At 47.1% G+C, this 26,299-nt stretch overlaps 1 protein-coding gene across 1 annotated transcript in view; it reads right to left on the bottom strand.

Moving 5' to 3' along the window:
* Nucleotides 1-26,299, bottom strand: part of LOC112080870 (stAR-related lipid transfer protein 13-like) — a 39,855-nt gene that overhangs the window by 6,430 nt on the left and 7,126 nt on the right. Inside the window, 6 exon segments of the mRNA XM_070442737.1 lie at nucleotides 529-688; nucleotides 801-971; nucleotides 1,338-2,734; nucleotides 3,611-3,674; nucleotides 8,798-8,881; nucleotides 13,147-13,216. Of these exon segments, the coding sequence (XP_070298838.1) occupies nucleotides 529-688; nucleotides 801-971; nucleotides 1,338-2,734; nucleotides 3,611-3,674; nucleotides 8,798-8,881; nucleotides 13,147-13,216 (1,946 nt within the window).

The following is a 26,299-nucleotide window of genomic DNA, read 5'->3' as shown; positions in this document are numbered from 1 at the left end:
CTGCCTCAGCGCCTGGATACGAGACTTCACACCAGACTTACGGAACAGACCCACCTACAGACGGAGTAGAGCAGAACGTTCAGACAGACAGACCTAGACACTGACCGGTTCTACAGAGAGAGAGACTGACAGTCTACTGTAACAGTTTAACAGAGAGAGACTGACAGTCTACTGTAACAGTTTAACAGAGAGAGACTAACAGTCTGCTGTAACACAGAATAACAGAGAGAGACTGACAGTCTGCTATAGAACAGTTTAACAGAGAGAGACTGACAGTCTGCTTTTAACAGTTTAACAGAGAGAGACTGAACAGTCTGCTAAAAACATTAACAGAGAGAGACTGACAGTCTGCTATAGAACAGTTTAACAGAGAGAGACTGACAGTCTGCTATAGAACAGTTTAACAGAGAGAGACTGACAGTCTACTGTAACACAGTTTAACAGAGAGACTGACAGTCTACTGTAACACAGTTTAACAGAGAGAGACTGACAGTCTACTGTAACACAGTTTAACTGAGGGAGACTGACCTGGTCTAGACACTGGCTCCTGAGGTATCGGAGGGCCTGCTGCAGGCTGAGGGGGAGGGGCTGACCAGAGCGCTGGACGTGAACGATCAGAGGAACACCAAACACATTCTTGTCCTTGTAGTCTGGAACCTTCATCCTCTTCATGAACTTTGGAACGGACCTGACAGAGAGACAACACAGGGTGGGTCCCATGTCTACACTCACACACAGGAATAGGGTTCAACCTTGACAAGGTTGATTGATTGGTTGATTGATTGATTGATTGTACTCACCAGGTCCATCCGTGTTTGTTGGACATGGAATATTTCTCCATGATGGCAGTGAGGCGGAGGAGAGAGAACTTCTGCAGCAGGCTGAGCTGGCCTGCTGATTGGTTGGTGATCTGGAGCGAGGCCACTGAGTGGCTGAGCCGGTTGGACATCTGGAAGCTGGGCCATCGCAGACTAATGCCAGAGAGAGAGGACAACAGTTAGTATACGTTCCAAATTGCACCTTATTCCCTATATAGTGCACTACTTTTGACCAGATCCACATAGGACAATATGCAGGGAAAAGGTGCACTATGTAGTGAATAGAGTGCCATTTGGGATGCAAGCTTGGACAATGATGTCAACTTGAAGATTTGTTAATGTATCAAACTACTGAAACTGGCCACAAATCATTCACTAGACTTCACCTCTAAAAGGCGGACGTTTTGAGTATTATTAAGTATTTAGCACTGTCAGTATGGAAATAACGACAGGATAAGGATTTCTACAAGGAACTAAACACTGAGATGTTAATAACCATTTGAGGACTATGATTCTTACCGGTTGGGTCTGGTTAGTGATGCTCCCACCCCTGAGTCCCTCCTCTCTCTGTGTCCTGTACAGTGAGTCTCAATGAGGGACACGCCGTCTCTGTCCCCGTCACTGGATGTGCTCTGTCCCTCCAGAACAGACGTCCCCTCAAAGTCCAGCGTGATCTGGCTGGAAGACTGCAAACCTGCAGGCTGGATCCCCTGTCCATCCAGGCCTGCAGAGGGCAGCATGTTCTTGGACCAGCGGTCCACTATCTGCTGCAGGCCGTTGACGTGCTGCAGGATGTCATCCAGATGGGGGAACAGGTCTTCCTTCTCCAGGTCCAGCAGGTCTCCAGTAGAGGCATAGAGATGAGACCCAGGGACGTTGTCGTACACACTGATCCTACTGCCCCGTGGGCAGAACTGGGTGGCCGGGCGGGGGTGGAACTCCCTGGGGTTAGAGTTAGGTCGGGGGTTGGGGTTGGACTGGGGCTCCAGGGGATTGAGGCTGCCACTGTGCCAGGGGACGGAGGCCCCCAGGGTGGGGGAGAGGCTCTCTATGGACAGGGCCTTGGGYAAGGTGCCAGGCTTGTGGTCTTTGGGTATGTGGACCACCAGGTCCTCGTAGGAGCGGAACTCGTTATGCCGGTTGTGTTCGGCCACGCCACTGTTCCGCTGCAGGCTGGAGAACATGGCCAAGTCCTCCAGATACATGCCACTGCGCTTGGCGTCGGACCGGTCCGTCCGCTGGGAGTGGGGCTTCCTCTCCTTCAGACTGGGGGAGGAGACGGTGCTGCCGCTGGAGTGGCTGCCCTCGCTGCTGGAGGGGCACTGGGGTGTTAGCCCTAGGATTGGTCCCCCAGTGGGTACCTCCGCCCCCGACCCGTCCCCATTGGTGATCTCCACACAGCGCATCGTCTTCAGGGCCTGCGGCTCCATCTGCAGTACCGGAGTGCTGATAACCAGCATCTTGCTCCGCCCCCTATCCAACGTGCCCCGGGAACGTAGCGTCTCCATGCGGCGCAGGAAGTCCTTGGCTCGGGTCCGTCCGGCGCGGTCGTTTTTGGTGGGCAGCGAGCCGTAATACGGGAGATGCTTAGGGAGGTGTGGCAGGGTAAGGGAGTTGGAGTCAGGTTCAGGCATGACTGCAGAGTCGGAGTAGTTCCGGTTAGAGCAGTCTGAATCCTCTGTGCTCACAGTCTGGTGGCCACTCCCCCCACTGCTCTCACTGTGGAGAGATGAGACCTCTGGTTCGCTGAGGTCAGTTAGAACACTCTCGCTACTGGTAGTGTTCCGCAGGCCCCGCCCCTCCCCCTCCCTGGGACTCCGCCCCTCCCCCTTTAGTCTGGACCAGCGGCGGCTCGTCCACTCAAACTTCCATCTGTCACTGATGGCAAACAGGTCCTCCTCATCAGAGTCTTCACTCTGAATACACAGGAAGACAACACAAAATCAATTATCAACTCATGATCACCTAGTCAGGTAGAAATCTAAACCAGTTAACAGTTACATAAACACACTCATCCAAGTCTTCACTGTGGACACACAGGAAGAGAGAAGACACATAGCACTACCAGTACACTGTTATCAACACATGGTAACAAGACACAATCCGAATGATTGGTTGTAGTTATAAGCTGATGGGACAGCTGTATCTAGATATTGTGAGATCTGTGAGGGTGTAGCATCACAGCCTGTCTGTATCTCTATCTGTTCCAGGAAGGAGAGACAAATGTCATCTGCGTTTTCCTGACAGTTAACAACGGAGCCAGAGGATGTGTCTGTCCACTTATAATCACATTACAGTTCTATACATCGATCACATAATCATGATGATATAACCTCCTAATCTGGTTTTACAGCCATAAATAAACCAATCGGAAATGTCCTTCCACACTGAAGGAAGTTGAAACAACAGAGGTGATGGGTGCGTCCCAAATGGCACCCTATTCCTTATAGTAAACTACATGTGACCAGGGCTAATAGGGCTCTGGTTAAAAGTAGTACACCCTTTAGGGAATACGACAATGGACACATCTCACATATCACAGGATCTGGGTTAGAGGGATGGAAAGAAAGAGGGATGGAAGGATAGAGGGGTAAGAGGAGGAGGAGTTTTTTGTTGTTACAGGACTACTACTTGGCCAACATCCTCAGTATTTATTACCATAATACCTTAGAAAGGTATACGTATTAGCCTTGCATTGACTAAAGCTGTTATACAATATCACTGTGCAACTGAACAGGATCATAACGGTCATAATATAGAATAATATTATAATAATTAAAACCTCTACTTACCTTTTTCTTAGGAAGGTTGATGTCTAGTTTCATAGAGGCACACTTGTTCAAGGTGTTGAGTCGTCTGGAAGAGAAACAAGCCAGATGGATGTAAACAATAACAATCTCAGAGATCATCCTTCTCTCCGAGAGAAGTCACCAGGAATAGACACAGTCAGTTCTCCAGTCCAGGAGTTAAATGACTGTGGGTCTGACGACTACCCAGCCAGGGCAGCACAAACCTAATCATGCCTGCTAACTGTGGCTAATAACTTAATGTTAATGGACAGATGCTCTCTGGCCTCTCTCGCTCTATCTCCCTGCCAGTCCGTCTGCTTCTGGCCCCTCTCTCCCTGACAGGGACCTAATTGGTGAAGACTGCTGAGGCGCTGTGATTCACAGAGATTCTCCATCAGCAGCTAATGGACTAGTCTCTGCTGCTTCTCCAGCTACACACAGACTTCATGTCCCTGCTCCTTCTTAGTCACTCTCTCCTTCTATCCAGAAGGATTTAAAAAACCCACAGAAAACTAAGTCCCTGTTGGTATTTTCTGGGCTAAACGGCTACATAACTGTTCGAGTTGGTTTCGATTAAATTCCACCCACAAGTTTCTAGAGTAACAATTAACAATGGGAATTTACAATATACCCTACAAACAGTAAAACTGCCTGGGAGGCTGTGACTACATACCAAATGGCACCCTATCCCCTATATAGTGCACTACGGTCAAAGGCATTGCACAATACAGGGAATAGGGTGCCATTTGGGATGCAGTCTGAGAGTAGGGGCTTGTGGGACAGCTAGCCTGGCAGAGAGTAGGGGCCTGTGGGACAGCTAGCCTGGCAGAGAGTAGGGGCTTGTGGGACAGCTAGCCTGGCAGAGAGTAGGGGCCTGTGGGACAGCTAGCCTGGCAGAGAGTAGGGTCTGTGGGACGTAGCTGGCGAAGAGGGTAGGGCCTTGTGGACAGCTAGCTTGCGCGAGAGTAGGGGCTGTGGGACAGCTAGCCTGGCAGAGAGTAGGGGCCTTCTGGGACGCTAGCCTGGCAGAGAGTAGGGGCTGTTGGGACAGCTATAGGCAGGTGGGGAGAGTGGGCTGTGGGACAGACTAAGCCTGGAGGAGTGGGCCTGATAGGCGTTGCTGGGCAAAGAGAGACAGGGTCTATGACAACTACTGGCAGAGAGTAGGAGAACAGTGGCCTGGGCGTGAACAAAAGTAGCGCTGCAGAGAGTAGAGACGTAGGGGCTTTTTGTTACGTTGCTGGAGAGAGTAGGAGAGTAGTGCTAGTGGGACGCTTGCTGGAGGAGGTAGGCCTTGAGCTAGCCTGGAAGAGAGTAGGAAGTAGAGGGATGTGGGGACTAGCGCCTAGGCTGGAGAGGAGGGCCTGAGGCGCTAGCGCAGAGAGTAGGGTAGGGCCTTGTGGGACGCTTAAAAATTGGGGCTAGCGTCTGGTCAGTAGCTGCAGGAGAGTTAGGGCAGACGCTAGATGAGCCTGTAGGACAGCTAAGGCACGTGCACAGAGAGGTAGGTAGAGTAGAAGCCTGCATGGGGAGCATACAGCCTGCGAAGGCGGAGAGTAGGAGGAGTTAGGGAGGCCGTGGTAGACAGCTAGCTGCCAAGAGGTAGGAGAGTGAGAGCTGTGTGGACAGCTAGCCTGCAGAGAGTAGAAAGTAAGGCTCGATGTGGGACAGGTAGCCTGCCAGAGAGTGTTAGGAGTAGAGGGCCTTGTGGGACAGCTAGCCGCAGTGCCCGAAGGTAGGAGAGTAGTAGGCGTGTAAGGCGTCTAGCCCCTGCCGAGATAGGGTTAGAGGCCGTGTGGGACTGCTAGCCTGCCAGAGAGTAGGAGAGTAGAGGCCTGTGGGACAGCTAGCCTGCCAGAGAGTAGGAGAGTAGAGGCCTGTGGGACAGCTAGCCTGGCAGAGAGTAAGGGAGGCTGGCGGACTGCAAAGGTAAATGACACAGAAACACACAGGCCAACAAGCTGCCCTGCCTAAAGCAACAACGACAACAACAACAACGAGAGGTAAACATGACGACACATTTCTAACCAATCCCCACGCCAGCAAAATGGCGCTTGACAGAAGATTTGCTGCGTGACAGTCATAACGTTTTACCACTCCAGATATTGTCCCATGCAGGGTTCATGTGGATTCTGTGACAGTAAAGAGCTTCAGATGTAGTAGAGTTAGAAGATGCTAGCCTCTAGCCTTCTCCTGCTGCTCTGGAGCCAACAGGATACAGTATGGTACCCTATTCCCTATATAGTACACTTCTTTTGACCAGGGCCCATAGAGCTCTAGTCAAATGTATGGCACTATAGGGAATAGGTTGCCATTTCAGACTCAGCTTAGGTTAGTTCCCATAGTCCTTACAGTAGCTGTTGGAGCCCGTAGAGCCTATAGAGAGTGTTGAGCATAATAGAGCCTGAATAACCAGGGATCACAAAGAAAACAGCAGTGGAGAGCATGACACATCTATCTGTTCCTCTCAGCCCCATGGCCAGTGTGGAGGGAGGAAGTGTTCCTCTGCTCACCACACACGGTGACAGGCAGACAGCATGTTTGCCAGCCTCCTCTGGGTCCAGGTGACCATAAAGAAGCTGAGAAGTCAAGGATGGTGTAGGGGGGTGACACTCACAGGGAGACAGAGTCACAGGGAGGTGGGAGCTGGGAGGCACTGTCTGCAGGGCTAGTTTGGAATGTAGATTCGTCGCTTAAGGGTTGTTTGGAGTCACAGTGTGTTAATCTGTGAAGGCAGTTCTTTCCCTCCTCCTACTTTGGCTTCATCCCAAATAGCACCCTATATAGTGCACTATTTCGACAAGATTCCTATCGGCCCTGGACAAAAGTAGTGCACTATATAAGGAATAGGGTGCCATTTGGGACGAAGCCCTTCTTTCTGCTGACACTCTCTGGAGAAAGTTAGCAACATAGCAACATAAGGCAACATGGGGAACTAAAAGGCTGTTGTTAACCCAATCATAGACAGTTCATGTCTTGGCATAGCAGAGGGGAAACAATGGTGAGGTTAAACTTGACTACGAGTCTTGCCAGACGGAAGCAGGTTTGAAAAATAGGCCCAGAGGGGTATACTACAAAGCAGGATTAGTGAGATAGCCAGATAAACAACCATCAATAACTATTGATTTTCTGGTTCATTAAGAAAGTGAAACTTATATACAGTGCATTCGGAAAGTATTCAGACCCCTTGAGTTTTTCCCCCAAAAATGTAAGTTACAGCCTTATTCTAAAATGGATTAAGTTGTTTTATTCCCTCATCAATCTACAGACAATACCCTTCATTGTAATGACAAAACAAACACAGGTCTTTAGAAATTGTTGCAAATTGATAATAAAAACAAACTGAAATATCACATTTACATACGTATACAGACCCTTTACTCAGTACTTTGTTGAAGCACCTTTGGCAGCGATTACAGCCTTGAGTCTTCTTGGGTATGACGCTACAAGCTTGGCACACCAGTATTTGGGGAGTTTCTCCCATCCTCTCAAGCTCTGTCGGATTGGATGGGGCGCATCGCTGCACAGCTATTTTCAGGTCTCTCCAGAGAAATTAGATCGGGTTCAAGTCCGGGCTCTGGCTGGGCCACTCAAGGACATTCAGACACTTGTCCCGAAGCCACTCCTGCGTTGTCTTGGCTGTGTGCCTTGGGTCATTGTCCTTTTGGAAGGTGAACCTTCGCGCCAGTCTGATGTCCTGAGCGCTCTGGAGCAGGTTTTCATCAAGGATCTCTCTGTACTTTGCTCCGTTCATCTTTCCCTTGATCCTGATTTGTCTCCTTGTCCCTGCCGTTGAAAAACATCCTCACAGCATGATGCTGCCACCACCATGCTTCACTGTAGGGGTGGTGCCAAGTTTCCTCCAGACGTGACACTTGGCATTCAGACCAAAGAGTTCAATCTTTGTTTCATCAGACCAGAGAGTCTTGTTTCTCATGGTCTGAATCCTTTAGGTGCCTTTTGGCAAACTCCAAGTGTGCTGTCATGTGCCTTTTACTGAGGAGTGGCTTCCATCTGGCCACTCTACCATAAAGGCCTGACTGGTGGAGTGCTGCAGAGATGGTTGTCCTTCTGGAAGGTTTTCCCATCTCCTCAGAGGAAATCTGGAGCTCTTTAGAGTGGGCACCTCCCTAACTAAGGCCCTTCTCCCCTGATTGCTCAGTTTGGCGGGGCGGAAAGCTCTAGGAAGATTCTTGGTGGTTCCAAACTTTTTCCATTTAAGAATTATGGAGGCCACTGTGTTCTTGGGTACCTTCAATGCTGCATAATGTTTTGGTACCCTTCCCAAGATCTGTGCCTCGACACAATCCTGTCTCGGAGCTCTACAGACAATTCCTTCGACCTCATGGCTTGGTGTCTGCTCTGACATGCACTGTCAACGGTGGGACCTTATATAGACAGGTGTGTGCCTTTCCAAATTATGTCCAATCAATTGAATTAACCACAGGTGGACTCCAGTCAAGTTGTAAAAACATCTCGAGGATCATCAATGGAAACAGGATGCACCTGAGCTCAATTTCGAGTCTCATAGCAAAGGGTCTGAATACTTATGTAAATAAGGTATTTATGTTTTTTATGTTTTATAAATTTGCAAAATATTCTGAACCTGTTTTCGCTTTGTCATTATGGGGTATTGTGTGGAGATTGATGAAGAAAACAATATATTCAATTAATTTTAGAATAAGACTAACGTAACAAAATGTGGAAAAATTCAAAGGGTCTGAATACTTTCCGAATGCACTGTATGTGTTTTTGGTTGTTGAGTCAATTAGAGATTTCCCATTTCAAGTTTATCTTTCCATAAAATAAAAAGTTATTTCCCAATATTTTAGTTAGCTGGCTAACGCATTGATCTTACTCTGCAGTATACCGCTCTGGTCTGCCAGGTTGGATAATCTATTGTGCTGTTGTTTTCTTCTGGTGGCTGTGTAACGTTAGTGTGATGTTTCTGTGACGTCTGTCTAGTAAAGGACTCCTAGATGCGTGACGTGCTTGTTGTTCACAGTGATTATCGCTCTGTCAGTTTAAGCGATATAGATCCATTTCACTTCCCTGAGGCTCAAACACTCAGCTCTCTCTGGRGTTACCTTACTGACTGYCWTACAAWCTCACACAMTCAACGTCAACTYAATGACACTGCAATRMGTATGGAYGCAGTATGGAAAATCCAACCAGGTTTAATCCACTCACCTGCAGAGAGGTTCCACCAGGTCGTTGTCCAGAAAGTCATGGTCTTTCTTCACAGGAGAGATGTCGATGGGGAACTGAGAGTCTGAGGAGGATGAAACAGATTAACAGATTAAACGCTGCTCTCAGATTAAAGATAAAAACAGTTCTCCTCGGTAGTTATCTAGCTCCTTAATAGGGCAGCTAGGCTGGAAACACGTGGCACTTTTTAACTCAGGAAGTTAAACAGAAGAGCTCTGAGAAGGAAAGCACATTGTTTCCAGAGACCTATCCAGGAGAGAGAGAGAGAGAGAGAGAGAGAGAGAGAGAGAGAGAAGAGAGAGAGAGAGAGAGAGAGAGAGAGAGAGAGAGAGAGAGAGAGAGAGAAGGAGAGAGAGAGAGAGAGAGTTAGAGAGAGAGAGAAGAGAGAGAGGAGAGAGAGAGAGAGAGAGAGAGAGAGAGAGAGAGAGAGAGAGAGAGAGAGGGAGAGGAGAGAGAGAGAGAGAGATGGTAATGAAGAGAGACAGGGCTTGCCCAAATAACGGCGCTGAGACATTGAGCAGTAGCAGCAGCATTACGTCTGTCTCTGGGTATTGGCCTCCTGCTATGTAACACGTCATCTGCGTCCCAATTGGCACCTTATTGCCTACATAGTGCACTACTTTTGACCAGAGCCCATAGTCCACTATGTAGGGAATAGGGTGCCATTTGGGACGCAGACACAGATTCACTTCAGACCCTCAATATTACATCCTACTGCATTCATGTGGTATCATTAACTGTTTTATGAAAAGCAACGCAGCATGGTCTGTCACATAAGGAGAAACACAGATATCAAAATACACTCAGACAGATCTGGGTCGGGGGAGCCGCAGCCGGCAGGAATTGTTAAATGGTTTCAAAATGTACTTACTTTATACTCAATCTTCAAGTCTACTCATCAGTGTCTACCTCAATACAACAGCTTCACATGAATTGGGCTCCTGAGTGGCACAGCGGTCTTAGGCATCTCAGTGCTAGAGTCGTCACTACAGACACCCTGGTTCGAATTCAGGCTGTATCACAACTGGCTGAGATTGGGTGGCGCACACTTGGCCCAGAGTCGTCCGAGTTTGGTCGGTGTAGGCCGTCATTGTAAATAAGAATTTGTTCTTAACTGACTTGCCTAGTTAAATAAAGATAAAATAAAATACATTTGAAACACTACAGTCTTGGTAAACATTGTTTCCTTTACTGAGCAGGCTGTATGGAGCTGAATAGAGGGGGACATAATGTGGATAGCAGTGGAGAGATTGTAGCTGCGGCTTTCCATGCACATGCAGCCACACGTACGCACATACAAACACACTCAGTGTGTCTCCTTTACAACAGGCTACAATCCCTGTCACCAAGAGATTCATGACACCCTCTCACTTCAAAAGATCTGGAGCACCGAGGGTGCTGGGAAGAAGAAGGGGAGGAGGGGTGAGAAGGAAGGGAGGAGGGGAGCAGGGGGTGAGGAGGAGAGGGTAGTAGGGGTGAGGAGAGCTGGCTGCTTCTAAACCATGATGATAAAACTTTTTCCCATGACCTCTTTGTTTTAGTGTGCTGGACATGTTTGGGTAGTAACTCTAGCCAGGAACTATCCAGACCAAAGCCCAACTGAGTCTTTCTCTTTCTCTCTTTCTGCAGTCCCCCCTGTCGCTCTGTCACTTTTCTCTCTCCTCCCTCCCTGAGTGAGTTGAAAGAAGCTGTAGACCTGAGAATCCTGAGGACAGCTGTGCAAATTAAACTGCCAGAGGAAAGGACATGAGAGGAGGGGAGAGGACATGAGAGGACAGGAGAGGACATGAGAGGAAGAGGGACATAAGAGAGGAGAAGACATAGAAGGAGAGGAGGGGGAGGAAATGAGAAGGAGAGGAGAGGACATGAGAGGCGAGGACATGAGAGGACATGATAGGAGAGGACATGAGAGGTAGGAGGGGAGAGGACCTGAGATGATAGGACATGAGTAGGAGAGGACATGAGAGTAGAGGAACATAGAGGAGAGGAGAGGACCTGAGAGGAGAGGACATAAGAGGAAGAGGAGAAGACGGTGAGAGGAGGAGGAACGAGGACATGAGAGGAGGAAACATGATAGGAGAGGACAGTGAGAGGAAGAGCGGACAAGAGGAGAGGGACAAAGCGGTAATAGAGGAGAGGACATGAGAGGAGAGGACATGAGGAGGAGTGAGGACATGAAGAGGAGAGACTGAGCACAGGAGAGGACTCGAGGAGAGACAGATAAGAGGGAGGAGAGAAACGTATGTCGTGAGAGGAGAGAGAGGACATGGAGAGAGAACATATAAGCAGAGGACATGAGAGGAAGAGACATGACGAGGACAATGAGCAGGAGAGGACATAAGAGGGAGAGAGGAAGACATGAGGAGGAGAGGACATAATAGAGGAGAGGAGAAGACATGAAGAGGAAAAGACATGATTGGACGAGGACATAAGAGGAGAGGACATGAGAAGGAGAGGACATGAGAGGAGAGGCATGAGAGGAGGACATGATAGAGAGGGAATGAGAGAGAGGACATAAGAGGAGAGGCAAAGAGCAAAGGAGAGGAATAAGAGGTAGAGGACATAAGAGGAGAGGACAAAAGAGGAGAGGAGAAGACATGAGAGGACGAGACATGATTGGAGAGACATGATTGGAGAGGACATGATTGGAGAGGACATAAGAGGGAGGACATAAGAGGAGAGGACATAAGAGGAGAGGACATAAAGGAGAGGGACATAAGAGGAGAAGGAGAAGACATGAGAAGGAGAGGACATGATTGCGGAGAGGACCATGATTAGAGAGGAACATAAGAGGAGAGGACATAAGAGAAGCAGGAGAGGAAATAAGAGGGAGAGGACATAAAAGGAGAGGAGCATAAGAGGAGAGGAGAAGACATGAGAGGAGAGGACATGATTGGAGAAGACATGATTGGAGAGGACATAAGAGGAGATGGACATAAGAGGAGAGAGGAGAAGACATGAGAGGAGAGGACATGATTGGAGAGGGACATGATTGGAGAGGACATAAGAGGGAGGACATAAGAGGAGGGACATAAGAGGAAAGGACATCGAGAGGAGAGGAGGAGAGAGGACATGAGAGAGAGGAGAAGACATGAGAGGAGAGGACATGATTGGAGAGGACATGATTGGAGAGGACATAAGAGGACTGAGGACATGAGAGAGAGAGAGGAGACATGAGAGGAGAGGAGAGGAAAGGAGTGGGAGAGGACATGAGAGGAGGACATGAGAGGAGGGGAGAGGACTGAGAGGAGATGAGAGGACATGAGAGGAGAGGACATGAGAGTGTAGGAGAGGACATGAGAGGAGAGGACATGAGAGGATAGGACATGAGAGTGTAGGAGAGGACATGAGAGGAGAGGACATGAGAGTGTAGGACAGGACATGAGAGGAGAGGATAGGACATGAGAGGAGGACATGAGAGGGTAGGAGAGGAATGGACAGTACACAACATGGGACAGGGTTGGGTTGGGTAGTGCTGGGCAGTGTAAGAGGAAGCCAGACTGTGCCAGATTATTCACTCCTCATATAGAAACTCATTGCTGACAGGTGTATGAAATCGAGCATACAGCCATGCAATCTCCATAAACAAACATTGGCAATAGAATGGCCTTACTGAAGAGCTCAGTGACGTTCAACGTGGCACCAGCATAGGATGCATCCTTTCCAACAAGTCAGTTCGTCAGATTTCTGCCCTGCTAGAGCTTCCCCTGTCAACTGTAAGTGCTGTTATTGTGAAGTGGAAATGTCTTGGAGCAACAACGGCTCAGCCACGAAGTGGTAGGCCACACAAACTCACAGAACGGGACCACCGAGTGCTGAAGCGTGTAGTAGTGTGTTAGAATCATCTGTCCTCGGTTCCATAACTCACTACCGAGTTCCAAAATGCCTCTGGAAGCAACGTCAGCACAATAGCTCGAATGTTCCAACTGTAAATAGTTCCATCTGTAAAGTTTGGTGGAGGAATAATGGCCTGGGGCTGTTTTGAATGGTTCGGGCTAGGCCCCTTAGTTCCAGTGAAGGGAAATCTTAATGCTACAGCATACAATGACATTCTATACAAAGCTAAAATCAACAGTAGCTCATTTCACAACAGATGTTATGTTTCAAAATAAAACTGCCGTTTGTTTTATAGTTGGTCTATTATGACTTTATTGTTTGTGTGTGTGTGTGTGTGTGTGTGTGTGTGTGTGTTGTGTGTGTGTGTGTGTGTGTGTGTGTGTGGTGTGTGTGTGGTGTGTGTGTGTGTGTGTGTGTGTGTGTGTGTGTGTGTGTGTACATGCCAGCATGCTGATTGTTCTGGTGTATTATTGGGTGATTGAGTTTATTACCATTCAAAGAGCTGAGCGTATTGGGGGAATCCTGCCGCTCGTAGCCAATCACACGCCTCCTTCGCCTCGAGTTCTGAAACAGAGCAAGAAAACATTTATTGTCAGTCAGAGTAACAACAATAAACAGTATGTCCAACACGGAGTGGTGGGTAGGGGTATTCACTGTTTCAATGAACAATTTCACTTTTATGTTTTATCAATTATGGGAAGAAAATCCATCCATTTGTCCAAATGTTTTTTGTCAACAACAACATAAATACAGCCTGTCAAATGCCTTTATGATGACTATAAGCAACCAGCAGCACTCACCATGGAAGGCTGTTCTCTTGGAAGAACAAAAAAACAGAAACAGAGTTGAGATTGAAACCATGAAGCTGTTAGATAGTATGTAAGTTAAGTACTTCACTGTACTGTATGTAACAATAAAACTTGAACTTGAACTAGTACTAAGGTGATAGATAGCTGGTCCCTCGGGTAGACCGACATAAAACCTTGTGACTATCTGACGTCTGGTCTCTAAGCTTCTAACTCTTCCAGCTTGGATTTGAGCTCTATAACCTGACCACAGAGCCCAAAGAGGGGGGAAATAAATACAATTCAGGATCCACTGCTGGACAGCAGAGGGATCAGCTCAGGAAGACATGGGATATGTATTTCTAGAACTGCACCTTTAAAGTCATATCTATCCTTTTTATTGTCTCAACATTGCATTTTTGTTGTGTGTATTTTTTATCTGAGTTTTACAAAAGATTAGACTTCTCAAACAGAAGAAATCTACAAATCATGCTAAATATAGATATCATAGCAAAGCAAAGCCAGCAGATCAAACTGTCCTGGACTGACAGTCTTATGTTCACTAGATACATTATACAAAAGTATATACAAAACCCCTTCAAATTAGTAGGTTCGGCTATTTGAGCCATACCCGTTGATGACAGGTGTATAAAATGGAGCACACAGCCATGCAATCTCCATAAACGATGACCTTACTAAAGAGCTCAGTGACTTTCCATCTGGCACCGTCATAGGATGCTTCCTTTCCATCAAGTCAGTTCATCAGGTTTCTGCCCTACTAGAGCTGCCCCTGTCAACTGTAAGTGCTGTTATTGTGAAGTGGAAATGTATTGGAGCAACAACGGCTCAGCCACAAAGTGGTAGGCCACACAAGCTCACAACCGGACCGCCGAGTTCTGAAGCGCGTAGCGTGTAAAAATTGTCTGTCCTCAGTTGCAACACTCTGAGTTCCAAACTGCCTCTGGAAGCAACATCAGCACAAGACCTGTTCATTGGGAGCTTCAGGAAATGGGTTTCCATGGCCGAGCAGCTGCACACAAGCCTAAGAACACCATAAGCAATGCCAAGTGTTGGCTGGAGTGGTGTAAAACCCGCCACTATTGGACTCTGGAGCAGTGGAAAGGCGTTCTCTGGAGTGATGAATCACGCTTCACCATCTGGCAGTCCGACGGACTAATCCAGGTTTGGTGTATGCCAGGAGAACAGTTGTTGCAGGAGGAATAATGGTCTGAGGCTGTTTTTCATGGTTCGGGCTAGGCCAGATAGTTCCAGTGAAGGGAAATCTTAACGTTACAGCATACAATGATTCTGTGCTTCCAACTTGGTGACAACAGTTTGGGGAAGGCCCTTTCCTGTTTCAGCATGACAATGCCCCGTGCACAAAGCAATGTCCATACACAATGATTTGTTGAGATCGGTGCGGGAGAACTTGACTGGCCTGCACAGACTCCATCAAACATGTTTGGGATGAATTGGAACGCCGACTGCGAGCCAGGCCTAATCTCCCAACATCAGTGCCCAACCTCACTTATGCACTAATGTGGCTGAATTGGAAGAAAGTCCCCGCAGCAATGTTCCAACATCTAGTGCAAAGCCTTCCCAAAAGAGTGGAGGCTGTTATAGCAGCAAATGGGGGAGCAACTCCATATTAATGCCCATGATTTTGGAATGAGATGTTGGACGAGCAGGTGTCCACATACTTTTGGTCCTGTAGTGCATATGGTGGTCAGCACAATAATCAAAGGGACTGGGGCTGCAACACAACCTGAATGTAAGTGTCCAGGCAGCCTCCTGACAGAGCAGCTGTCCTGTCCTAACCCTAACCCTGTCCTCTACAGGTGACACCAAGCGGTGACCCCTGTGGTGGGATCATGACCTGACCCTGCTGACACCTGAGGGGTGACATCCCCTCTCTGGTTCCGAGCTCCTGGCCCACATGAAAAGAAGCAGACAGACCTCTCTCGTCTAACTTACAGAACAGACCCCTCTCCTCTCTCACTCTCTCCTCTCTCACTCTCACTTACTCCTGTCACTTCTCTCTCATTCTCACTCCTCTATCACTCCTCAACTTACACACCAGACCCCTCCCACTTCTCAGCCAACACACCACTCTCACTACAAAATCAATAGATTACTAGAAGATGATCTACTAAAATTCAAAAACACTTTCCAATTATTTTCCATCTACTATGAACAAAAATATTCTCAACTACCCGGGCCTGGCACTACAGACATAGGCAGTCCAGATTTGATATGGAAGTCTGTTTAGATCCCAAACCTGTCCTCCTGTTCCAATATGATCCCAACTCCACAGTGAAGCTGCTACAATAGTATTGTGCAGTGAAGCAGTATACTCCAGGCACGTTGGTGTGTAGACTGACTAGATCACAGCTAGTGTTATTAATATCACAGTAGATCAACACAATGGGAACATCCTTCCGTCCATATCCATCGACAGTCACCTCAACAATATGTCTGGTGTAGATAAAGAGGACAGAGGACCACTCCACTCCAAACAGGTATCACAGCATGTTTTTTTTATTTTACCCTTATTTTACCAGGTAAGTTGACTGAGAACATGTTCTCATTTACAACATCAACCTGGGGAATAGTTACAGGGGAGAGGGGGGATAAATCAGCCAATTGTAAACTGGGGATGATTAGGTGGCCATGATGGTACAGTATGAAGACCAGATTGGGAATTTAGCCAGGACACCAGGGGTTAACTCTTACGATAAGTGTCATGGGATCTTTAGTGACCACAGAGAGTCAGGACACCCGTTTAACGCCCCATCCAAAAGACAGCACCCTACACAGGGCAATGTTCCCAATCACTGCCATGGGTCATTGGGATATTTAAATGTTTTTAGACGAGAGGAAAGGGTGCCTCCTACTGGCCCTCCAACACCACTTCCAGCAGCATCTGGTCTCCCATCCAGGGACTGACCAGGACCAACCCTGCTTAGCATCAGAAGCAAGCCAGCAGTGTGATGCAGGGTGGTATGCTGCTGGCATGGTGGTATGCTGCTGGCATGGCATGGTATGTCTGTTCCCGCCCCTGTCTGTGTCTGACGCACTAGTTGTTTATCACAGTTCATCCCACCTGGGTCTCCATACAGAACTGTCTGTGACAGAGATAACCTTCCACTGTAACTTAATCTGTCCTGTCTGTACCACACCTTTCTCCAAACCCTGCTCTGTGGCTATACTATACCCCACTCCTCTCTCAAACACCGTGACCATCTGCTTTGTGACTCACCTGTGTTGTGACTAACCTGTGTTATTACAGCGCTGTGTCTACATGTCAATGACTAGTGACTTTGGTCCGCAGACCGACAGGTCAGACCACCAACTGAATAAATATTAACAGTTCCCAGAGGGAGAGTGTGTGTACCAAATGTCACCCTATTCCCTATATAGTGCAACACTTTTGAGCAGAGCTCTATGAGCCCATGTGGATCTGGTCAAAAGTAGTGCACTATAAAGGGTTTAGGGTACCATTTGGAATGCAGACAGAATGTCCCTGGATGACAACGTCCAGGTTAACCTCTACATTCACGTCAGATCACTGTTAACTCCAATGGCCTCCATAACAGGATCACATCACAGGTTGAGTCCACCTGAGAAATCTCCCAGCAGCAAAGATAACTGACACTAAGCTGGCCAACTAGACAGTTCTTAGTGGAACAAAGGATCAGCGTGCTCAACTCGATCTTCGTACAGGTCTTTGAGTGCAGTGTTGTAAGGACACATGATAGAAAAGGAAAACCTCCAGTCAATGTCACTAGTCTTAAGATAGCAGCATCAGAGGTCACAGAAGTGAAAGAACTAAGACTTTCTGTGAGTTCAGGTCTTCCTCTCTCTTCTGACTAGCCTGTCCTGCCAGTTGTACATTGTATTGAGTACAGTAGAGTTCAGGTCTTCCTCTCTCTTCTGACTAGCCTGTCCTGCCAGTTGGACATTGTATTGAGTACAGTAGAGTTCAGGTCTTCCTCTCTCTTCTGACTAGCCTGTCCATATTGTTCTACTAAACCACATGGTGAGAGTGCCTCCAGCTCCATTCTTTGTCCCACAGCTGGAGGTGGGACTGTTGGGAACAGAACAGGGAATACGATCTGGGAATTCCACAATCTCGAGACATTCTGTTCCTCCTGACGTTCCAACGTCCCTTTCCTTTCCTCCATGGAGAAACGGCTGGACTGCATCCCAAATAGCACCCTATTGCCTGTAAGTGCACTACTTTTGACCAGGACCCATCAAAAGTAGTGCACTATATAGGAAATAGGGTGCCAATTGGGACGTATTCCAGGTCTGGCAGCGAGCCAGGACGAGAACTGCCTGTTACTACACAACCATGGCTGTAAAACTGTGTACAGTGTAATCATGTTATTGTGTACAGTGTAATGTTGCATTGTCACAATGACATGAAACCCAGCACGGTGGAGGGACAAAGGTCCGGAAGGTCACCAGAAGTAGGTGTGTTACTAAGGTGTGTGTGTGTGGCCGACCAACCTATCCCTACAGGGGATGCTCCTTCCTCTTCTTGCGCAACAAGATTCCCTTTAGAGGAACATTCCCTGGTAGTGTGCCAAATGTCATCCTATTCCCTAATAATATAGTGCACTACTTTTGACCAGGGTTCATAGGGATGCAGACTTGGAGAGGGTTGAGCTGACCCTGCTAGTACAAGCCCTAATCATTACCCTAACCCTGCCTGCCTGGTTGTCTGCCAACAACATGACAGAGATGCATGACAGAGTCCGGAATGATACAAGCGGTTAACAAAGCTAACTGGTTATACTGTTAAGTGTAGATCAACACCTCTACAACATTATCTAATGAAACATGCCCTTGTAAAAAATAATAATACAATCACTACACTAGACTTGTCTACATTCTAAAGAAATAAGAGTAACGCTTGAGAGACAAATGCTCCCTGTATTAGTCCAATATAATAGAAAATCCTAAATATTCTCAACTATGTAATGACCAGACTGTAAGAAACCGATGGTGGTTTACTCACTGGTTATCTTCATCATACAGTCATTATGATGTGGTTCTACAGATGTTCTACAGACGTATTAGTTCTCCTCTTCCCACACATCAGTAAGTAACGTTAGATTCCAGCTCTCAAGTGCCACGACCTGCTGCTGAGAGATACTGATCTCTACTGATCCCTTTCACATCCAAACATCCCTGTTTCTCTTTCTTTCTCAATCCCCTCTCATTTTCTCATTCTCTCTCTCTCCCTCTCTCTCTCTCTTTTTCTCTCTCTCTCTTTCATCTACCCTCAAACCGCCATGTGGCCACCCTATGATCTCTCTCCAGCTCCACCCCTTTCTGCTGTTCCTTGTAGCCTCTATCCCTCCTCTACCCTCCTCCACCCCCTCCATCCTCCTCTACCTCCTCCATCCACTCCTCTAATCCCTGCTCTACTCCTCTGACACCCCTCCAACTCCTCCTCGTACCGCCCCTCATCCCGTCCTCATCCTCTCTACCCTCCCTTCTTCATCCCCCTCTACCCTCCTATATCACTCCTCTACCTCCCCTCCTGTACCACTCCCTCCCTCTATCCCCTACCCTACCCTTCCCTCTACTAACCACTCCTTCTACTCTACCCTCCTCTACCCCTCTCTACCTCACCCCTCCCTTTCCTCTCCTCACCGCCTCCCCTACTCTCTCTCTACCCCTCGCTCTTCCCTCGCCTACCCCCCTCCTCTATCCCTCCCCTACCCCTCCTTCTAATCTCTCCTGCTACCATCCCCTCCTCTATCCCTCCTACCCCCACCTCTACCCCTCCTCTATCCGACCTCTACCCTCTCCTCTACCACTCCCCTCCTCTATCCTCCTTACCCTCTCTATCCGACCTCTACCCAACCTCTACCCCTCCTCTATCCGACCTCTACCGCAACCTCTTACCTCCTACCCCATCCCAACTCTATCCCCCTACCCACCCTAACCTCCTCTACCCTCCCTACCTCCTCTGCCCTCCCTCTATCTCCTACCCTCCTACCTACCCCTCCCCTACCCCTCCTCCCCCTACCTCTCTCTACCTCCTCTCCTCTACCCTCCCCTACTCTCCTCTATCCTACCCCTACCCCGGTACCCCTACCAAGCTTTGCCCACTACATTCTCTCAGCACATTTTTGGGCAGAGAATATCATGCAGGAGCCAAGCAACAGGAGCTGTGGTACAATGCCTGTGTGCAAATGTGGGATTTTCTCTCCAAAGTCGTAATCCAATGAACCTCATCACTAACAATCCAATGCTACATAAAAAAGAGAGTATAGTTTGGTTGACCGTGGTGCTTGAGAATCCTTACTCATCCCAGAACTCCCTTCCATCTCCCCCACTACCTACCTCCTCCCTGTCACACAGCCAGAGAGCTGGACATAGTTAGCTTTAGAGGGGGAGTAAGGGAGGGGGAGGAAGGGGAGGGAGAGGGAGGACGGGAGTTTCTTGATCCAGATGTTTTTCCAGCAAATCGACGAAGGAAAAGCGTGGGCAGCTAAGTGGGGAAAAACCAAAGTAAGACATAAACCATGACATAAACCGTCAACAAATCAGCAGCCATGAATTCATACTTAGATCCTCACGAAAGCATCCCAAGATATACCCTACTCCCTATTTAGTGCATGAAGAAAGAAAGAAATAAAAAAGAAAAAATGGATAGAGACAGTGAGCGAGAGCTGTGAAAACATAGTTTGAGTGGCGCTACTCCCTGCTTGTCTGTCTGACTGCCTGGGAAGGATTCAGAGGGACATGCAGCCTGGTCAAACAAGACCTCTCTGCTCCGAACACTTATGATACACTGAACCTTAGAATAACACCAGAAACACCTACTTCAGTGATCACCTAGTTACATTAAAGCCTGAGGCAGAACAACAGCAGGAGGAAGAAACAATATCCCTTCTAGACAACCACAACCACCTCAATGTCTCAATGTCTGTAAACGAAGTCTACATTCTCCTCCTGGTCTCTGTCAACATTATCCTTGTCTACACAGAAGTTCAATTGTGCATGAGAAAATAGGAAGAGCTAATTGCGGCTAATAATTGTCTATAAATAGTAGTCTGTGATGCCTCCATGGAGAGACCTAAGTGACTGGGTTTGGGTACGTTAGGTTGTTGTACTCATAGAGGCCCAGCGAATAGACAGTAATAGGTTCAGTGGAGGTGGCTAGCCAAGTGGCTTGGCGAGGCAAGTAGAGTATGGAATTATTAATATAGCCTCAGCCCCAGGATTCTGTTGGTACACCCTACTCTCATCATACCCCTACCTTTCCAAGCGCGGCTTCAGGCTCAGGCCCCAAGTCACTCTGTGCCAGGTCGTGGGACAATGCTGGTCTTATTTTTCCGTTTCAGGCTTTATTTAACATCCACCATGTCTGCCATCATGGTCCTCTTTGCCACCCTCAGGGCTCAATCCATGTATCCTCTCCACACCACTACAGCACACATGACCACTCATGACCGCATACCTATGGGGCCCATATCTTCGATTACTTTCCTACTAGGAGGGTTGTGTATATGGGGCGGCAGTGAATGGGGCGGACAGGTAGCTAGGCGGTTAGAGGCGTTCGCCGTCAGTAACTGGAAAGGTTGCTGGATTGAACCCACCAAGCTGACAAGGTAAAAATATGTTGATTTGTCCCTGAGCAAGGCAACTTAACCCAACTGTTTCTCGGCAGCCGAAGACCGTGGGATGTCGATTTCAAGGCAGCCCCGCACCTCTCTGAGTTCAGAGGGGTTGGTTTGTTAAAGTGCGGAAGACACATTCTTCAGTTGAGAAGCGATTCGTTTGTAGCAACCTGACTAGTGGTTTCAGCCTCTTTCCTTTCTTTCCACGCACGTCGCCTACTCTACCCAAGGGGGGGCGATGAGAGAAGAGTGGGAGTGTGTGTGAGAGAGAGAGAGAGGAGAGAGAGGAGAGAGAGAAGAGAGAGAGAGAGAGAGAAGAGAGAGAGAGAGGGATGTGAGAGAGAGAGAGAGAAGTAGGGTGTGAGAGTAGTAGTTGAGAGAGAAGAGATGGGAGTGTGAAGAGAGCAGAGAGAGAGAGAGAGAGAGAGAGAGACGAGAGAAGAGAGAGCCTTTGACGAGAGAGAGAGAGCGAGAAGAAGATAGATGGGAGAGTGCTGAGAAGGAAGAGCGAAAACTAAAACAATACGGAAGACACACTAAGTGAAAAATAAGGGAGCACGTTCAGAAATTCAGCTCAATGGTTGAGAATCACATAGAATCTAACCACTTTGGAAAAAATTGGAAAAGCCTAAACAACAAACACAAAGGACGTTATCTCTATCCAAAACTGGAGATGGTATGGGATAATCCACTTCTTCAATTTTTTTGGGCTCTATACACAAGAAACAGACAAATAAACCATATACATTATCAAATACAAATTTAAAACTCAAATATTAAAGACCTCAAGACGCCACTGGATTTTCCAATTACATTGAATATACAAGGGAAAAATATAAACCTTCCAACCCAAAAAGGCCTGTGGGGTTGATGGTATCGTAATATGAAATTATAAAAGTATAAGAGCCCACGAATTCCAACTACTATACTTAACTTTAACATCATCTCAGCTTTTGCATATTCCCGCAATATTTGGCGATACCAAGAACTGATCACCCCAATCCACAAAGTGGAGACAAATTTGACCCAATAACTACCGTGGGATATCGTCAACAAGAACCTTGGGAAAATCCTCTTGGTTATTATCATTACAGCAGACTTCGTAATATTTTCCTCAAGCGAAAAACATGTAAACAGAGCAAATGCTGAAATGGCTATTTTACCCAAATGGTCCAGAGGGCTGCTAAAGCAAATTGGATGGAAGGTGGTGTTGGCGAAATACAAATTTTAAAATCCATGTAAACAAACAAATGTGCATGTTCAAATTTGGCAAAAGAATACATCTTAATGTCCACAGTGCCAGGGGTGAAAAAGGGATGCACTTAGCGCCACCCTCTTAACATATAGTATCAAGGAATTGGCAAAAGGGCACTAGAAACAGTCTGCAGCATCTGGCCCACCCTACTACAATGCTGAAGTAATTGTCTACTGTTTGACTGATGATCTGTGTCACAAAATGTTCAAGTAATGATCGGACAGGCTAGCGTACGTTGAGTGCCACATAATTTTTGCATTGACAGTGAGCTAAGCAATTACAAAAATAAAATAAAGCACAAACGAACCGTGCATTGACAATGCAGTGCTAACTAGGCAAGCGTACACAGGAACAACTATATTATTGTGGCTTTAAGGGCTAGATAGATCCAAGGGGGAAAGAATGCAACGGTTAGTATGATCCCAATTAGAGACAAGTGAATTACCAGCTGTGCCTCTAATTGGGGATGCATACCAAAATCCAACCATAGAAATAAACACTAAGAACCGCACACAGTAGAACATAAAAACTAGACTAAACACCCTAGTCACGACCCTGACTTACTATAATGACCAGTAGAAATACAGGCTTTTCCTGCATGGGTCAGGACGTGGACAGATCTGGTGCTTCGTCCCAGAAGTAAATTTCAATAAGCCACAATAGATGTGTGTGCTACCAGAAGAGGAAGGGTCCCAGGTGCCTTAGGATGGGGTTCTATTGCTTTGGGTCGGTGCAAGCAGGTGACTGTGCGCGGAACGATATGTTCCTCATCTAGACACCAATTGCCGTCTAAAGAGCGACACAAAAGAGAAACTATACCAGTATCAGTCGCCTAGAACATCAGGCCACAAGGTGACTTCACAAGTCTTGTTTGAACAATCTGAAGACAGAGGCAAGGGTGGGCCTTCTTAATGCCACAAGAAGATAGAACGGAGTCAGAGATTTAACAAATTAAAAAAAAAAAATGTATTTCACTCCTTTGTTTAACCAGGTAGTCTAGTTGAGAACTAGTTTCTCAGTTTGACAACTTGCGACGCGGGCCGCCGAGAATAGATTGGGATGAGAGAATGCTAGCTTTGCGAGTTGCGATACCCATACAAGGCGAACAACAGTAAGTTATCGATAGCTATGGAATAAACAACACCAAGTCAATAAATACAGTAAGAAAAAAAGAAAAATCTAGTATACAGTCGTGAAATGCAAATGGGGTAAGATAAGTGGGTGGGTAAAGGCCATAAATAGCCATGGCTTGGCGAAGTAATTAACTATAATAGCGCAATTTAGACACTGAATGGTAGGGGGTGCAAGAAAGATGAATTGTGCAACAAGATGACACTTGGGGTGCAAAGGGTGCAAGATAATAAATAAATACAGTATGGGGATGAGGTAGTGGTGGATGGGCTATTTTACAGATGGGCTTATGTACATGTGCAGTGATACTGTGAGCTGCTTGACAGCTGGTGCTAAAGCTAAGTAAGGGAGACTATGGTCCTCTCCAGCCTTCAGTTGGATTTTTGCAGTTGTTCCACGTCATTGGCAGCTGAGAATGAAAGGTACGGGCGGCCCAAAGGAGGAATTGGGTTTGGGGGTGAGCCAGTGAGTATATCCTTGCGAGGCGTCTATTGGGTGGGTGCTGCTATGGTGGACCAGTGCCTGAGATAAGGGCGGGGCTTTACATTAGGAGAGACTTGTAGATGAGCGACTGGAGCCAGTGGGTTTGGCGACAAGTAAGAAGCGATTGGCCAGCCAAGCGAGAGCGTACAGGTCGCTGTGGTGGGGTATGAAATGTAGGGGCTTTGTGGTGACAAAACAGATGGCACTGTGACTAGAACTGGCAATCCAATTTTTTGGAGTAAGAAAGTGGTTTGGAGTCTATTTTATAGATGACATCGCCGTAAGTCCCGAGGTCGGTAGGATGGTCAGTTTACGTAGAGGGTATGTTTGGTGCAGCATGAGTGAAGATGCCTTTGTTGTGAAATAAGAAGGGCGCGAAGTTCTAGATTTAATTTTGGATTGGAGATGCTTTATGTGAGTCTGGAAGGAAGTTTACAGCTAGCACAGACACCTAGGTATTTGTAGTTGTCCACAATATTCTAAGTCCAGAAACCCGTCCGAGATGTGATGTTGGATCGGGCGGGGAGGTGCGGGGCAGTGATCAGTATGGAAGAGCATTGAAGGCTCGTTAGTTTTTACCTTGCATTTAAGAGCAGTTGGGAAGGCACGGAGAGTAGATTTAGTTTATGGCATTGGAAGGCTACGTTCTGGAGGTTTAGGTTATAACAAGTGTTCCAAAGAAGGGGGCAGAAGTGGATAAGGCGAATGGTTTCGGCTGCGTAGAGGTGGAGGCGTCAAGTATGAAATCACCAGCAGTGAGAGCAACATCATTGATTGGTATACAGAGAAAAGAAGTCAGCCTGAAGAATTGAATGCCGCTGATGATTGACCCCTAATAAGGGGATGGACTGAAGACGGTCCGGCTGACAACACAGGCCGCCGATTTGGACACACTGAACTCTAGAGGAGAAGATAGTGGGAGGAGTAACCAGGCGAGGCAATCATTGAAGAAACCAGGCTGTTGAGAGTCTGGCCAATCTAAGACATGGTTTAAAAAAAATATGAATATATATTTAATTTTTTCCTTTATTTAACCAGGTGCTAGTTTGAGAACAAGTTCTCATTTATCAACTGCGACCTGGCCAAGAGTAAGGCAAAGGCAGTGTCGACACGAGACAACAACTAAGTTAACATGGAGTGAACAATCAAACAAGCCCAGATAACCAATAAACAAGTGCAATGACACAGTGAAAAAAAAGAAAGGTCTATATACGGTGTTGTGCCAAAAGGCATGAGGAGGTAGGCAATAAATAGGCCATCAGGAGTGAATTAATATTACAATTTTAAATACAGATTAAACGGAATGGAGTGATAAATGAGCAGATGATGATGTGCAAGTAGATACTGGTGTGCAAAAGAGAGAAAAGGTAAATAAAATAAAAACAAATATGGGGATGAGGGTAGGTAGATTGGGTTGGGTTATTTAACAGATGGACATGTCAGCTGCAGCGAATGTTTAGGCTGCTCAGATAGTGATGGTTTAAAGGTTGGGAGGGAAATAAAGTCTCCAACTCCAGCGATTTTTGCATTCTTCAAGTCGGCAGGCACAGAGAACTGGAAGAAAGGCGGCAAATGAGGTGTTGGCTTTGGGCTGATCGAGTGAGAAATCTGAAAACCCGTGAAATGGAACCGTGTGCTTACGGGATGGGTGTTTGTTATCGTACAGTGAAACTGAGATCAAGGGAGCTTTACGCTTAGCATGAGACTTATACGACGTGACCTGGAGCCATGGTCTGGGCGGTCGAATACGTAGCCAGACCAGCCTACTAGAGCATACAGGTCCGCAGTGGTGGGTGCTTAAGGTTGATTTGGTAAACAAAACGGATAGACGTGATACTGGTGATCGACTGCAATCCGTTTTGCTGAGTAAGAGTGTTGCAGAGCTATTTGTAGATGCATCGCTGAAGTCGAGGATCGGTAGGATAGTCAGTTTTACTAGGGTAAGTTTGGCGGCTGAGGTAAGGAGGCTGTTTGTTGCGAAATAGAAAGCCAGATTCTAAGATTTGATTTTGAGTTGGAGATGTTTAAGTATGAGTTCCTGGGATAGGAGAGTTGTAACAGTCTAACCAGACACCTGTGTGTGATTGACAGAAGTTTGAAAGCCTTGGATGAGTCGATGAATACGGCTTCACAGTATTTGTCTTTTTTTGATGGCGGTTATGATATCCGTTTAGGACCTTGAGCGTGGCTGGAGTGACCATGACCCGCTTCAGAAACCAGATTGCATAGCGGTAGAAGGTACGGCTGGGTTCGAAATGGTCGGTAAATCGTGTTCTGTTTGACTTGGCTTTCGCAGAACCTTAGAAAGGCAGGGTAGGAATAGATTTAGGTCTGTACAATTTGGTCTTAGAGT

Source organism: Salvelinus sp. IW2-2015, unplaced genomic scaffold (genome assembly GCF_002910315.2).
Source record: "Salvelinus sp. IW2-2015 unplaced genomic scaffold, ASM291031v2 Un_scaffold16548, whole genome shotgun sequence".
Lineage (NCBI taxonomy): Eukaryota > Metazoa > Chordata > Actinopteri > Salmoniformes > Salmonidae > Salvelinus > Salvelinus sp. IW2-2015.
Note: the sequence above shows the minus strand (reverse complement) of the source record. Positions and strands in the feature narration are given on the sequence as shown.